The sequence below is a fragment of the Eucyclogobius newberryi genome, unplaced genomic scaffold (genome assembly GCF_026437365.1).
Source record: "Eucyclogobius newberryi isolate DKJ021-1_F unplaced genomic scaffold, fEucNew1.0.hap1 SCAF_4, whole genome shotgun sequence".
NCBI lineage: Eukaryota > Metazoa > Chordata > Actinopteri > Gobiiformes > Gobiidae > Eucyclogobius > Eucyclogobius newberryi.
Window position 1 is genome coordinate 38,407,367 of NW_027316056.1, and position 14,242 is coordinate 38,421,608.

The following is a 14,242-nucleotide window of genomic DNA, read 5'->3' on the forward strand; positions in this document are numbered from 1 at the left end:
CACATGTTCCTTTGGTTCCTCTGGTTCATCACATATTCCTCTGGTTCATCACATGGTCCTCTGGTTCCTCACATGTTCCTCTGGTTCCTCACATGTTCCTCTGGTTCCTCACATGTTCCTCTGGTTCCTCACATGTTCCTCTCATGTTCCTCTGGTTCATCACATGTTCCTCTGGTTCCTCACATGTTCCTCTGGTTCCTCTTGTTCCTCACATGTTCCTCTGGTTCATCTCATGTTCCTCTGGTTCCTCACATGTTCCTCTGGTTCCTCACATGCTCCTTTGGTTCATCACATGTTCCTCTGGTTCATCACATGTTCCTCTGGTTCCTCACATGTTCCTCTGGTTCCTCTTGTTCCTCACATGTTCCTCTGGTTCATCTCATGTTCCTCTGGTTCCTCACATGTTCCTCTGGTTCCTCACATGTTCCTCTGGTTCCTCACATGTTCCTCTGGTTCCTCACATGTTCCTCTGGTTCTTCACATGTTCCTCTGGTTCCTCACATCTTCCTCTGGTTCATCACATGTTCCTCTGGTTCATCACATGTTCCTCTGGTTCCTCCATCATCACAATTTCCTCTGGTTCCTCACATCTTCCTCTGGTTCCTCACATGTTCCTCTGGTTCCTCACATGTTCCTCTGGTTCCTCACATGTTCCTCTCATGTTCCTCTGGATCATCTCATGTTCCTCTGGTTCCTCACATGTTCCTCTAGTTCATCTCATGTTCCTCTGGTTCCTCACATGTTCCGCTCATGTTCTTCTGGTTCATCTCATGTTCCTCTGGTTCCTCACATGTTCCTCTGGTTACGCTGGTTCCTCACATGTTCCTCTGGTTCATCTCATGTTCCTCTGGTTCCTCACATGTTCCTCTAGTTCATCTCATGTTCCTCTGGTTCCTCACATGTTCCTCTGGTTCCTCACATGTTCCGCTCATGTTCTTCTGGTTCATCTCATGTTCCTCTGGTTCCTCACATGTTCCTCTGGTTACTCTGGTTCCTCACATGTTCCTCTGGTTCCTCACATGTTCCTCTGGTTCATCTCATGTTCCTCTGGTTCCTCACATGTTCCTCTGGTTCCTCACATGTTCCTCACATGTTCCTCTGGTTCCTCACATGTTCCTCTGGTTCCTCACATGTTCCTCTGGTTCCTTACATGTACCTCTGGTTCCTCACATGTTCCTCTGGTTCCTCCATCATCACATGTTCCTCTGGTTCCTCACATCTTCCTCTGGTTCATCACATGTTCCTCTGGTTCATCACATGTTCCTCTGGTTCATCACATGTTCCTCTTTTTCCTCCATCACATGTTCCTCTGGTTCCTCACATCTTCCTCTGGTTCCTCACATGTTCCTCTGGTTCCTCACATGTTCCTCTGGTTCCTCACATGTTCCTCTCATGTTCCTCTGGTTCATCTCATGTTCTTCTGGTTCCTCACATGTTCCTCTGGTTCCTCTGGTTCCTCACATGTTCCTCTAGTTCATCTCATGTTCCTCTGGTTCCTCACATGTTCCTCTGGTTCCTCACATGTTCCGCTCATGTTCCTCTGGTTCATCTCATGTTCCTCTGGTTCCTCACATGTTCCTCTGGTTCCTCACATGTTCCTCTGGTTCATCTCATGTTCCTCTGGTTCCTCACATGTTCCTCACATGTTCCTCTGGTTCCTCACATGTTCCTCTGGTTCCTCACATGTTACTCTGGTTCCTCACATGTTCCTCTGGTTCCTCACATGTTCCTTTGGTTCCTCTGGTTCATCACATGTTCCTCTGCTTCATCACATGTTCCTCTGGTTCATCATATGTTCCTCTGGTTCCTCACATGTTCCTCTGGTTCCTCACATGTTCCTTTGGTTCCTCTGGTTCATCACATGTTCCTTTGGTTCATCACATGTTCCTCTGGTTCATCTCATTTTCCTCTGGTTCCTCACATGTTCCTTTGGTTCCTCTGGTTCATCACATATTCCTCTGGTTCATCACATGGTCCTCTGGTTCCTCACATGTTCCTCTGGTTCCTCACATGTTCCTTTGGTTCATCACATGTTCCTCTGGTTCCTCACATGTTCCTCTGGTTCATCACATGTTCCTCTGGTTCCTCCATCATCACATGTTCCTCTGGTTCCTTATATGTTCCTCTGGTTCCTCACATGTTCCTCTGGTTCCTCACATGTTCCTATGGTTCATCTCATGTTCCTCTGGTTCATCTCATGTTCCTCTGGTTCCTCACATGTTCCTCTGGTTCCTCACCTGTTCCTTTGGTTCATCACATGTTCCTCTGGTTCATCACATGTTCCTCTGGTTCCTCCATCATCACATGTTCCTCTGGTTCCTCACATGTTCCTCTGGTTCCTCACATGTTCCTCTGGTTCCTCACATGTTCCTCTCATGTTCCTCTGGTTCATCTTATGTTCCTCTGGTTCCTCACATGTTCCTCTGGTTCCTCTGGTTCCTCACATGTTCCTCTGGTTCCTCTCATGTTCCTCTGGTTCATCTCATGTTCCTCTGGTTCCTCACATGTTCCTCTGGTTCCTCTCATGTTCCTCTGGTTCCTCTCATGTTCCTCTGGTTCATCTCATGTTCCTCTGGTTCCTCACATGTTCCTCTGGTTCCTCTCATGTTCCTCTGGTTCATCTCATGTTCCTCTGGTTCCTCACATGTTCCTCTGGTTCCTCTCATGTTCCTCAGGTTCATCTCATGTTCCTTTGGTTCCTCACATGTTCCTCTGGTTCCTCTCATGTTCCTCTGGTTCATCTCATGTTCCTCTGGTTCATCTCATGTTCCTCTGGTCCCTCACATGTTCCTCTGGTTCCTCTCATGTTCCTCTGGTTCATCTCATGTTCCTCTGGTTCCTCACATGTTCCTCTGGTTCCTCTCATGTTCCTCTGGTTCATCTCATGTTCCTCTGGTTCCTCACATGTTCCTCTGGTTCCTCTCATGTTCCTCTGGTTCATCTCATGTTCCTCTGGTCTCTCACATGTTCCTCTGGTTCCTCTCATGTTCCTCTGGCTCATCTCATGTTCCTCTGGTTCCTCACATGTTCCTCTGGTTCCTCTCATGTTCCTCTGGTTCATCTCATGTTCCTCTGGTCCCTCACATGTTCCTCCGGTTCCTCCTTCAGCTCATCGGAGAGTTCCCCCTGATGAGGGATGAAGCTTATTGTCAACTCCTCAAACAGCTCACGTCCAACACCAGCTCAAAGCCGTGAGTCACACATGTGTTTTTCCGCCACAGACACATGAACATGTGGAACACGCCAAACCCCAAACAGAGGCCATCTTCCCCGTGTCCCTCACAACGTGGCTACAGTCCTCCATCGTTGGTGATGTTTGCGTCGTCTGTTTCTTTGTGACCGTCTTTTCTGAGGCCCAAATACTCACCGTATTTTCTGGACCATAAGTCACGAGTCACGATTGTTGAGTCTGAGTCATGATCGAGTCCGAGTCCAATTGGAGACCATTAAACTGTAGTCCGAGTCCCTGTGTCCCTGTGTCCCTGGGTTCCTGGGTCTCTGGGTCCCTGGGTCCCTGTGTCCCTGGGTCCCTGGGTCCCTGTGTTCCTGGGACCCTGGGTCCCTGGGTCACTCTGTCCCTGGGTCCCTGTGTCCCTGGGTCCCTGTGTCCCTGGGTCCCTGTGTCCCTGGGTCCCTGGGTCCTTGTGTCCCTGTGTCCCTGGGTCCCTGTGTCCCTGGGTAACTGTTTCCCTGTGTCTCTGGGTCCCTGGGTTCCTGGGTTTCTGGGTCCCTGTGTCCCTGGGTCCCTGTGTCCCTGGGTCCTTTTGTCCCTGTGTCACTGTTTCCCTGTGTCCCTATGTCCCTGGGTCCCTGGGTTCCTGTGTCCCTGGGTCCTTGTGTCCCTGTGTCCCTGTGTCCCTGTGTCCCTGGGTCCCTGGGTCCCTGTGTCCCTGGGTCCCTGGGTCCCTGGGTCCCTGGGTCACTGTGTCACTGTGTCCCTGTGTCACTGTGTCCCTGTGTCTCTGTGTCCCTGGGTCCCTGGGTCCCTGGGTCCCTGTGTCCCTGTGTCCCTTTGTCCCTGGGTCCCTAGGTCACTGTGTCACTGGGTCTCTGGGTCCCCGGGTCCCTGTGTCCCTGTGTCCCTGTGTCCCCGGGTCCCTGGGTCCCTGGGTTACTGGGTCACTGGGTCACTAAGTCCCTGGGTTCCTTGGTCCCTGGGTCCCTGGGTCCCTGTGTCCCTGAGTCACTCTCCCTTGGTCCCTGTGTCCCTGGGTCACTGTGTCCCTGGGTCTCTGGGTCCCTGGGTTCCTGGGTCCCTGGGTCCCTGTGTCCCTGTGTCCCTGGGTCACTGTGTCTCCGGGTCCCTGGGTTCCTGGGTCCCTGGGTCCCTGTGTCCCTGGGTCCATGTGTCCCTGGGTCCCTTTGTCCCTGTGTCCCTGGGTCCCTGGGTTCCTGGGTCCCTGGGTCCCTGTGTCCCTGGGTCACTGTGTCCCTGTGTCTCTGGGTCCCTGGGTCCCTGGGTCACTGTGTCCCTATGTCCCCGGGTTTCTGTGTCCCCGGGTCCCTGGGTCCCTGTGCCCCTGGGTCCCTGTGTCCCTGTGTCCCTGTGTCCTTGTGTCCCTGGGTCACTGTGTCCCTGGGTCCCTGTGTCCCTGGGTCCCTGGGTTCCTGGGTCCCTGTGTCCCTGGGTCACTGTGTCCCTGTGTCCTTGTGTCCCTGGGTCACTGGGTCACTGTGTCCCTGGGACTGTGTCCCTGGGTCCCTGGGTCCCTGTGTCCCTGTGACCCTGGGTCCCTGGGTCCCTGGGTCCCTGGGTTCCTTGGTCCCTGGGTCCCTGGGTTTCTGGGTCCCTGTGTCCCTGGGTCCATGTGTCCCTGTGTTCCTGGGTCCCTGGGTCCCTGGGTCCCTGGGTCACTGGGTCTCTGGGTCCCTGGGTCCCTGGGTCCCTTGGTCCCTGGGTTCCTGTGTCCTTGTGTCCCTGGGTCACTGTGTCCCTGGGTCCCTGTGTCCCTGGGTCCCTGGGTTCCTGGGTCCCTGTGTCCCTGGGTCACTGTGTCCCTGGGTCCCTGGGTTCCTTGGTCCCTGGGTCCCTGGGTTTCTGGGTCCCTGTGTCCCTGTGTTCCTTTGTCCCTGGGTTCCTGGGTCACTGTGTCTCTGGGTCCCTGTGTCCCTGGGTTCATGGGTCCCTGGGTCACTGTGTCCCTGTGTCTCTGTGTCCCTGGGTCCCTGTGTCTCTTTGTCCCTGTGTCCCTGTGTCCCTGGGTCACTGTGTCCCTGGGTCCCTGGGTCCCTGGGTTCCTTGGTCCCTGGGTTTCTGGGTCCCTGTGTCCCTGTGTCCATGTGTCCATGTGTCCCTGTGTTCCTGGGTCCCTGGGTCCCTGGGTTCCTGGGTCACTGTGTCTTTGGGTCTCTGGGTCCCTGGGTCCCTGGGTCCCTGGGTTCCTGGGTCCCTGGGTCACTATGTCACTGTGTCCCTGTGTCTCTGTGTCCCTGGGTCCCTGTGTCCCTTTGTCCCAGGGTCCCAGGGTCCCTGGGTCCCTGGGTTCCTGTGTCCCTGGGTAACTGTGTCCCTGGGTCCCTGGGTTCCTGGGTCCCTGGGTTCCTGGGTCCCTTGGTCCCTGGGTCCCTGTGTCCCTGGGTCACTGTGTCCCTGGGTCCCTGGGTTTCTGGGTCCCTGTGTCCCTGGGTCCCTGGGTTCCTGTGTCTTTGTGTCACTGGGTCCCTGGGTCCCTGGGTCCCTGGTCCCTGGGTCCCTGTGTCTCTGGGTCCCTGGATTCCTGGGTCCCTGGGTTTCTTGGTCCCTGTGTCCCTGGGTCCCTGGGTCTCTGGGTCCCTTTGTCCCTGTGTCCCTGGGTCCCTGGGTCCATGTGTCCCTGTGTCCCTGGGTCCCTGGGTTCCTGTGTCCCTGGGTCACTGTGTCCCTGTGTCTCTGGGTCCCTGGGTCACTGTGTCCCTGTGTCTCTGGGTCCCTGGGTTCCTGGGTCCCTTTGTCCCTGTGTCTCTGTGTCTCTGTGTCCCTGCGTCCCTGGGTCCCTGGGTTTCTGGGTCCCTGTGTCCCTGGGTTCCTGGGTCACTGTGTCCCTGTGTCCCTGTGTCTCTGGGTCCCTGGGTCACTGTGTCCGTGGGTCCCTGGGTTCCTGTGTCCCTGGGTCCCTGGGTCCCTGGGTCACTGGGTCACTGGGTCCCTGGGTCACTGTGTCCCTTTGTCCCTGGGTCACTGTGTCCCTTGGTCCCTGGGTCACTGGGTCACTGTGTCCCTGTGTCTCTGGGTCCCTGGGTCCCTGGGCCACTGGGTCCCTGGGTCCCTGGGTTCCTGGGTTCCTGGGTCCCTGTGTCCCTGGGTCCCTGTGTCTCTCGGTCCCTGGGTTCCTGGGTCCCTGGGTTTCTGGGTCTTTGTGTCCCTGGGTCCCTGTGTCTCTGGGTCCCTTTGGGTATTTTCTGGACCATAAGTTACGAGTCACGATTGTTGAGTCTGAGTCATGATCGAGTCCGAGTCCAATTGGAGACCATTAAACTGTAGTCCGAGTCCCTGTGTCCCTGGGTCCCTGGGTCCCTGGGTTCCTGGGTCCCTGGGTTCCTGTGTCCCTGGGTCACTGTGTCCCTGGGTCCCTGTGTCCCTGGGTTCCTGGGTCCCTTGGTCCCTGGGTCCCTGGGTCCCTGTGTCCCTGTGTCCCTGGGTCCCTGTGTCCCCGGGTTTCTGGATCCCTGTGTCCCTGGGTCCCTGTGTCCCTGTGTCCCTGGGTCCCTGTGTCCCCGGGTTTCTGGATCCCTGTGTCTCTGGGTCCCTGTGCCCCTGGGTCACTGGGTCCCTGTGTCCCTGGGTCACTGTGTCCCTGGGTTCCTTGGTCCCTGGGTCCCTGGGTTTCTGGGTCCCTATGTCCCTGGGTCCATATGTCCCTGTGTTCCTTGGTCCCTGGATTCCTGGGTCCCTGTGTCCCTGGGTCACTCTGTCTCTGGGTCTCTGGGTCCCTGGGTCCCTGGGTTCCTGGGTCACTGTGTCTCTGGGTCTCTGGGTCCCTGGGTCCCTGGGTCCCTGGGTTCCTGGGTCCCTGGGTCCCTGTGTCCCTGTGTCCCTTTGTCCCTGGGTCCCTGGCTTCCTGGGTCCCTGGGTCCCTGGGTCCCTGGGTCCCTGGGTCCCTGTGTCCCTGGGTTCCTGTGTCCTTGTGTCACTGGGTCCCTGTGTCCCTGGGTCCCTGGGTCCCTGTGTCCCTGTGTCCCTGGGTCCCTGGGTCCCTGGGTCCCATTTCCCTGGGTCACTGTGTCCCTGGGTTCCTTGGTCCCTGGGTCCCTGGGTTTCTGGGTCACTGTGTCCCTGGGTCCCTGGGTCCCTGGGTCCCTGGGTCCCTGTGTCCCTGGGTCCCTGTGTCCCTGGGCTCCTGTGTCCTTGTGTCCCTGGGTCACTGGGTCACTGGGTAACTGTGTCCCTGGGTCCCTGGGTCCCTGTGTCCCTGGGTCCCTGGGTCCCTGGGTCCCTGGTCCCTGTTTCCCTGGGTCCCTGGGTCCCTGTGTCCCTGGGTCCCTGGGTCCCTGTGTCTCTGGGTCCCTGGGTTCCTGGGTCCCTGGGTTTCTTGGTCCCTGTGTCCCTGGGTCCCTGGGTCCCTGTTTCTCTGGGTCCCTTTGTCCATTTGTCCCTGTGTCCCTGGGTCCATGTGTCCCTGTGTCCCTGCGTCCCTGGGTCCCTGGGTTCCTGTGTCCCTGGGTCACTGTGTCCCTGTGTCTCTGGGTCCCTGGGTCCCTGGGTCCCTGGGTCCCTGGGTCCCTGTGTCCCTGGGTCACTGTGTCCCTGTGTCCCTGTGTCTCTGGGTCCCTGGGTCCCTGGGTACCTGGGTCCCTGGGTTTCTGGGTCCCTGTGTCCCTGGGTTCCTGAGTCACTGTGTCCCTGTGTCCCTGTGTCTCTGGGTCCCTGGGTCACTGTGTCCCTGGGTCCCTGGGTTCCTGTGTCCCTGTGCCCCTGTGCCCCTGTGTCCCTGGGTCCCTGGGTCCCTGTGTCACTGGGTCACTGTGTCTCTGGGTCACTGTGTCTCTGGGTCCCTGGGTCCCTGTGTCCCTTAGTCCCTGGTTCCCTGTGTCCCTGGGTCCCGTGGAAGTCCCTGCTGCAGCTCAGTGTCATCAGAGTTTAGGAATGTGTTGCTTCATTTACTCTCAAAAGTCACATGTCCGGCGCGTGCCTGAATGACCTTTGACCTCCGCCTCTCTCAGGGACAGCTGCAGCAGAGGCTGGAGGCTGCTCTACATCCTCAGTGCGTTCCACCGCTGCTCCGAGGTGCTCAAGCCCTTCCTGCTCAAGTACCTGCACCAGGCGTCCCGCAGCGCCGGAGCTCAGTACCAGGGTAACTGCCAAAACTGTTCATCCATTTATGATCAGAATACGTACGAACAAAACGCTGAAGGACACGATGACAGACGCTTGAGTGCGAATGCTTTTGGCGCTATAAGACGTCAATCACGAGGACTAAATGTTGTGTGTTTTAGGCGTGGCCAAAGCGTGTGAGCAGAACCTGAAGAAGACCTTTCGGTTCGGAGGCCGGATCATTCCACCCAACAACATGGAGCTGACCGCAATGATGGTCAGAACATGCACCAGCGAATCCACGCAACAGCATCAACTTATTCATCACAAATAGAACAGAGTAACAACAGTTATTTGCACATTCTTTTCTTAATTAGGATGTTTTACCATTATATGAGCGGTTTACACTTCACAGTCTGTTTTTGTCCAATCAGCTCGAGCCGTGGACACAGGAAATGAGGCTGAAGACTATAGTTTATACCAAAGTCTTCTTGAATCATCCAGGGTTTTTAGGACAATAAACTATTGTCCTCTAACACAGTGGTATTTTTGTAATTTATTTATTTTATTTATTTTATTTATTTTATTTATTTTATTTATTTTATTTATTTTATTTATTTTATTTATTTTTCTGATGTAACTGAACAGTATTGATTCTAAAGTACCTTAAAGAAGCCATCATGATGACATCGCTTCATTAGATCTCGTTTCCCTTGACAACCCCGAGAGGTTTGGGAGCAACAGCTCTAACGCGAGCTCTGTCAGTTCTGAAGTCGTAGCGGCCCGTATGCGGAGAAGGGAAAATAAAAGCAGTAAAAGTTGAGAATGAATAAACCAGACGAGCTTCAGCCGCGAATCACACAAACAAACAAACAAACAAACACAAACACAAACAAACAAACACAAACAAACAAACGTGGTCATCAGTTGTGTTCCTCTCCTCAGGCGGGACGCAGCTCTAAACGGCAGATGTTCCTCTTCCCGGGCGGAATCGAGCGCCACGTGAAGCTCAAGACCTGCTCCGTGAGTGTCCTTGAGAGCGCAATTCTGGGCCGTTTCAGCGAGCGATCCCATTGGCCGAGGCTCGGAGCAAATCGAAACTCGTTAAGCTTTGTCATGTGTCCCAAAAAACTCCTGATCTGGTCCTTTAAAAGCACTTCTACAACAGGTAAAGTGGGACGGTCCGGTCCTTTAAAAGCACTTCTACAACAGGTAAATTGGGACGGTCCAGTCCTTTAAAAGCATTTCTACAACAGGTAAAGTGGGATGGTCCGGTCCTTTAAAAGCACTTCTACAACAGGTAAAGTGGGACGGTCCAGTCCTTTAAAAGCATTTCTACAACAGGTAAAGTGGGATGGTCCGGTCCTTTAAAAGCACTTCTACAACAGGTAAAGTGGGACGGTCCGGTCCTTTAAAAGCACTTCTACAACAGGTAAAGTGGGACGGTAAATCTGATTCGTCTTCTACAACAGTGTATATGTGTTGTGTGTGTGTTGATGCTGTTGTGTGTGTGTGTGTGTGTGTGTGTGTGTGTGTGTGTTCATGCTGTTGTGTGTGTGTGTGTGTGTGTGTGTTCATGCTGTCATGTGTGTGTGTGTGTGTGTTAATGCTGCTGTCATGTGTGTGTGTGTGTGTGTGTTCATGCTGTCGTGTGTGTGTGTGTGTGTGTGTGTTCATGCTGTCGTGTGTGTGTGTGTGTGTGTGTTCATGCTGTCGTGTGTGTGTGTGTGTGTTCATGCTGTTGTGTGTGTGTGTGTGTGTGTTCATGCTGTTGTGTGTGTGTGTGTGTGTGTGTGTTTATGCTGCTGCTGTTGTGTGTGTGTGTGTGTGTGTGTTCATGCTGTTGTGTGTGTGTGTGTGTGTGTGTGTGTTTGTGTGTGTGTTTATGCTGCTGGCGTGTGTGTAGAGTCGTGCGTGTGTGTTCATGCTACTGTTGTGTTGTCGTGCAGGTTGCTCTGGAGGTGATCGAGGAGTTGTGTTACGAGATGGGCCTACATCGTCTGGAGGCCATGGAGGAGTACGCTGTGTTTCTAGTCACTAACAGAGGTAACACACACACACACACAGACACACACACACACACACACAGATAGACACACAGACACACACACACACTCACACACACAGACACACACACACACAGACACACACACACAGAGAGACACACACACACACAGACACACACACACACAGACACAGACACACACACACAGAGAGACACAGACACACACAGAGAGACACACACAGACACAGACACACACACACACAGACACACACACACACACAGACAGACACACAGACACACACACACACTCACACACACAGACACACACACAGACACACACACACACACACACAGAGCGGATCATATTTCACGCTCGAGTTTCTGCCTCAGGAGAAAGTCGACTGTATTTAAGATCAGACGTAACCGGAGCTGAACCGTGTGCGGCACAGCTCAGGATCTGTGTGTATTCTATCTATTTAATTGTGTATTTGTGTGAGTTGGGACGAGTGTGTACGATTCAGGACGATTCCAAAACACACTCGTCACTGTGTCGGCGTCAAACAGCATCAACATAGCACAATCCTCAATAGTACACACATTAAAACGTTATATATTTTAAACGTTGAACAGGGAAAAGTCATTACATTTGGACATAATTTGAAATGTCTTCTTTTCATCATTTAATCTATGAGAAAAATGTACAAAACAAATGTGAATAATGAGTAATGCAGGTGTGAGATTCTAGTTTTTATTATTTACAGTGAGGAAAGCGATTTTGCACGTTCTCCTCCTTATAAATGATGGAGCGTCCGACACGTTCACCGTCGGTGCGTTTCCACCATGAGAGACAGGGTCTAAAAGTAAAAATAATCATCCGTAAATCACGTATGATTTTTAGATCATTTATTTGTACGTTATTGTGGCAGAAAAGTATTTGAACACCTGAAAATCAGCAAGAATTCTGGCGCTCCAAGACCTGTTGGTCTGTCTTTACAAAGTCCACCTCTCTGAGCGTCATATGTACAGTATTTTTAACAATAGATTGAATTAAAAGCACTTACTGTATTTTCCGGAGTATAAGTCGCACCAGCCAAAAAATGCATATTAGAGAAGAAAAAAACATAAGTCGCACTGGAGTATAAGTATATAAGTATAAATATAAGTATAAGTCGCACCCCGGCTAAAACTGTGAAAAAAGGTGCGATTTATAGTCCGGAAATTACGGTATTTTTGCTTCTCAAATAGTCACGATGAGATTGTGACATGAATAATCACGATCGATTACGGCGGCGGCGAACACCATCGCTCTAGTTTTACTCACTCAGCGTTGCCGCGGAGCGTTGCCGCGGGGCGTTACCGCGGGGCGTTGCCGCGGGGCGTTGCCGTGATCTGACGTGCGTGTTGTGTTACAGGTCAGAACGTGCGGCCGCTGAACAAACACGAGTACATCCTGGACGTGGCGACGGAGGCGGAGCTACTGGACCCAAACTACAGCTTCTGGTTCCGGCGCGTGGTCTGGACGCAGACGCTCAAGTTCGACAACGAGCTGTGCGTCGCCATGCATTACAACCAGGTATCACCACGGCGACGCACGCCCGCCGCACACGCCCCTTTCACACGCCCGCCGCACACGCCCGCTGCACACACCCCTTTCACACGCCCGCCGCACACGCCCGCTGCACACACCCCTTTCACACGCCCGCCGCACACGCCCACCGCACACGCCCGCCGCACACGCCCCTTTCACACGCCCGCTGCACACGCCCCTTTCACACGCCCGCCGCACACGCCCGCTGCACACACCCCTTTCACACGCCCGCCGCACACGCCCACCGCACACACCCGCTGCACACGCCCCTTTCACACGCCCGCCGCACACGCCCCTTTCACACGCCCGCCGCACACGCCCCTTTCACACGCCCGCTGCACACGCCCCTTTCACACGCCCGCCGCACACACCCCTTTCACACGCCCGCCGCACACACCCGCTGCACACGCCCCTTTCACACGCCCGCCGCACACACCCGCTGCACACGCCCCTTTCACACGCCCGCCGCACACGCCCGCTGCACACACCCCTTTCACACGCCCGCCGCACACACCCGCTGCACACGCCCCTTTCACACGCCCGCCGCACACACCCGCCGCACACGCCCCTTTCACACCTTATGGGGCATTAAAACAGCGAGGCCATTTTAGATGTATAGTTTGGGTCTAAAATTCACGTTTTAATGGGTTTTTGATGCTTTTATTTTGTTTTTTTGTTTATTTTTCCAAGAAGAAAGTAAAAAAACATAACATAAAATAAGATATAATGTTATGCATATCTTTCTGCGACTTTTCAGTCATTCATTCTTTGTGTAACTCTGTCACTGATAATGTATTTTATAGTGTATGAAATAAATAGAATAAATAAATAGATAAAATAATAATAAATAAAATAAAATGTATTTCAATTTAAAAAAAATATCCAGTTAATAAAAGAAAATTGCAATTAAAATAAAATAAAAACATAATCAAATGAATGAATGAATGAAATAAAGATCTAGGAGTTTAGGAGTTGAATATTATAATATTTCAGGCGATATACTGGACCAAACAACAGGCTCAGTGGGTTTGAGGGCCTTCAATGCCGCTTGCAGCTGTAACCGGCTCTTATAGCGACAGATGCAGCTGCTCGGTGAAATATTTGGCCCACATTACTCACGTTCATCGTCGTCGTGTTTCCTCCCGCTCTCGATCACGTGAGGCCTCAGTGCAGCCAATCAGAGCACTGCTTTTGCCGCTCACTTCCTGGTTAACGAGAAACACTTTATTTTTAGCTGCATTAAACACCAAATATTCTCTTTTACCAAAAACAAAAGCTCTAATATTTACTTTGACACTAGCTAGCCGTGTACTTAAAGGTGCACTACGTAATTTTTCCAATCGGGGGAGTTGGCCATCTGGGTGTCTCCATGGCGATGCTATTACTTTTCCTGGAATGTTCCGCAGTTTGACTTTAAACATGTATATCCAGCATCCGCCTTGGTCAAAAATACCTTCAAACACAGACGTTCTCACAGTGGCGTCTCCATGGAGATACATGTACTGTGGAATATTCCAAGCAGAGCAACGCCATCTCCGTCCCCACCAGAAAAGTTACGCAGTGCACCTTTAAATATACATATTTCTGTATGATGCACACAAACGTTATGTATTTATGACGCGTATAATGTTGTTTACATCTGTGTAATTCATATTATGTTGTTTTTAACCTTGTTTCAACAGTGTTTCCTCAGCATTAATTTACTTAAATTGTAATATATCGTATTTTGATCGATTCCTGCTAGCTCGAGTGATCCTGTTTTCACCCACCCCCTATCCCCGCCCACATCCCTGCCCACATCCCCGCCCACATCCCTGTACTTAGTGAAGACTCCGAGTGACACGTGTAGGGTTCTGAAATCACCGCGTCCAAAATAAAAACATCACAGTGAATAGGCGGGGCTTATCACGATGAAGAGGCGGGGCTTATCACAATAAAGGGGCGTGGCTTAACCGTTCTGCAGTTTTGAACAGGAAGTCAATGGTCTTGTCTCTATTACTAAGTCGTTTTAGGTCAATATCGCAATTTATAACTTCATGATTTACTCAAAATGAAGGACCTGTAACAGCACAACATGTCTCAGTATCTTTAGTACTCAGAGTGTGTACACAGCGCAGTAGTTATACCCCGAATACTCCGCGTCTCGTTGTACACGCATGTGCCGTAAGTGTGACTGTGTCGTTGCCAGATTCTCCCCGACTACCGCAAAGGCCTGCTCAACACGCTGCCGCAGGGCAAAGTGAGCGAGCAGCAGCTCCACCAGATCTCCAAACTGGCAGCGCTGCAGCACCGCGCCAAGGACATCGTCTTCGTCCCCAGCATGTGAGACGCTGTCACGCCGCCGCACGAACACCATCCGAAAGACATCACAGCATAGCCACATAGAGATACTTTAGACTTTTTACTAGTCTAATGTTCG

The 14,242-nt window shown here is 52.6% G+C and overlaps 1 protein-coding gene across 1 annotated transcript in view; it reads left to right on the forward strand.

Moving 5' to 3' along the window:
- LOC140378032 (unconventional myosin-XV-like) overlaps positions 1-14,242 on the forward strand; it is a 130,133-nt gene that overhangs the window by 110,747 nt on the left and 5,144 nt on the right. The window contains exons 62-68 of the mRNA XM_072463662.1: positions 3,109-3,191; positions 8,140-8,270; positions 8,413-8,507; positions 9,176-9,253; positions 10,180-10,276; positions 11,648-11,808; positions 14,012-14,145. Coding sequence (XP_072319763.1) covers positions 3,109-3,191; positions 8,140-8,270; positions 8,413-8,507; positions 9,176-9,253; positions 10,180-10,276; positions 11,648-11,808; positions 14,012-14,145 — 779 coding nt within the window. The remainder of the gene's footprint in view (positions 1-3,108; positions 3,192-8,139; positions 8,271-8,412; positions 8,508-9,175; positions 9,254-10,179; positions 10,277-11,647; positions 11,809-14,011; positions 14,146-14,242) is intronic.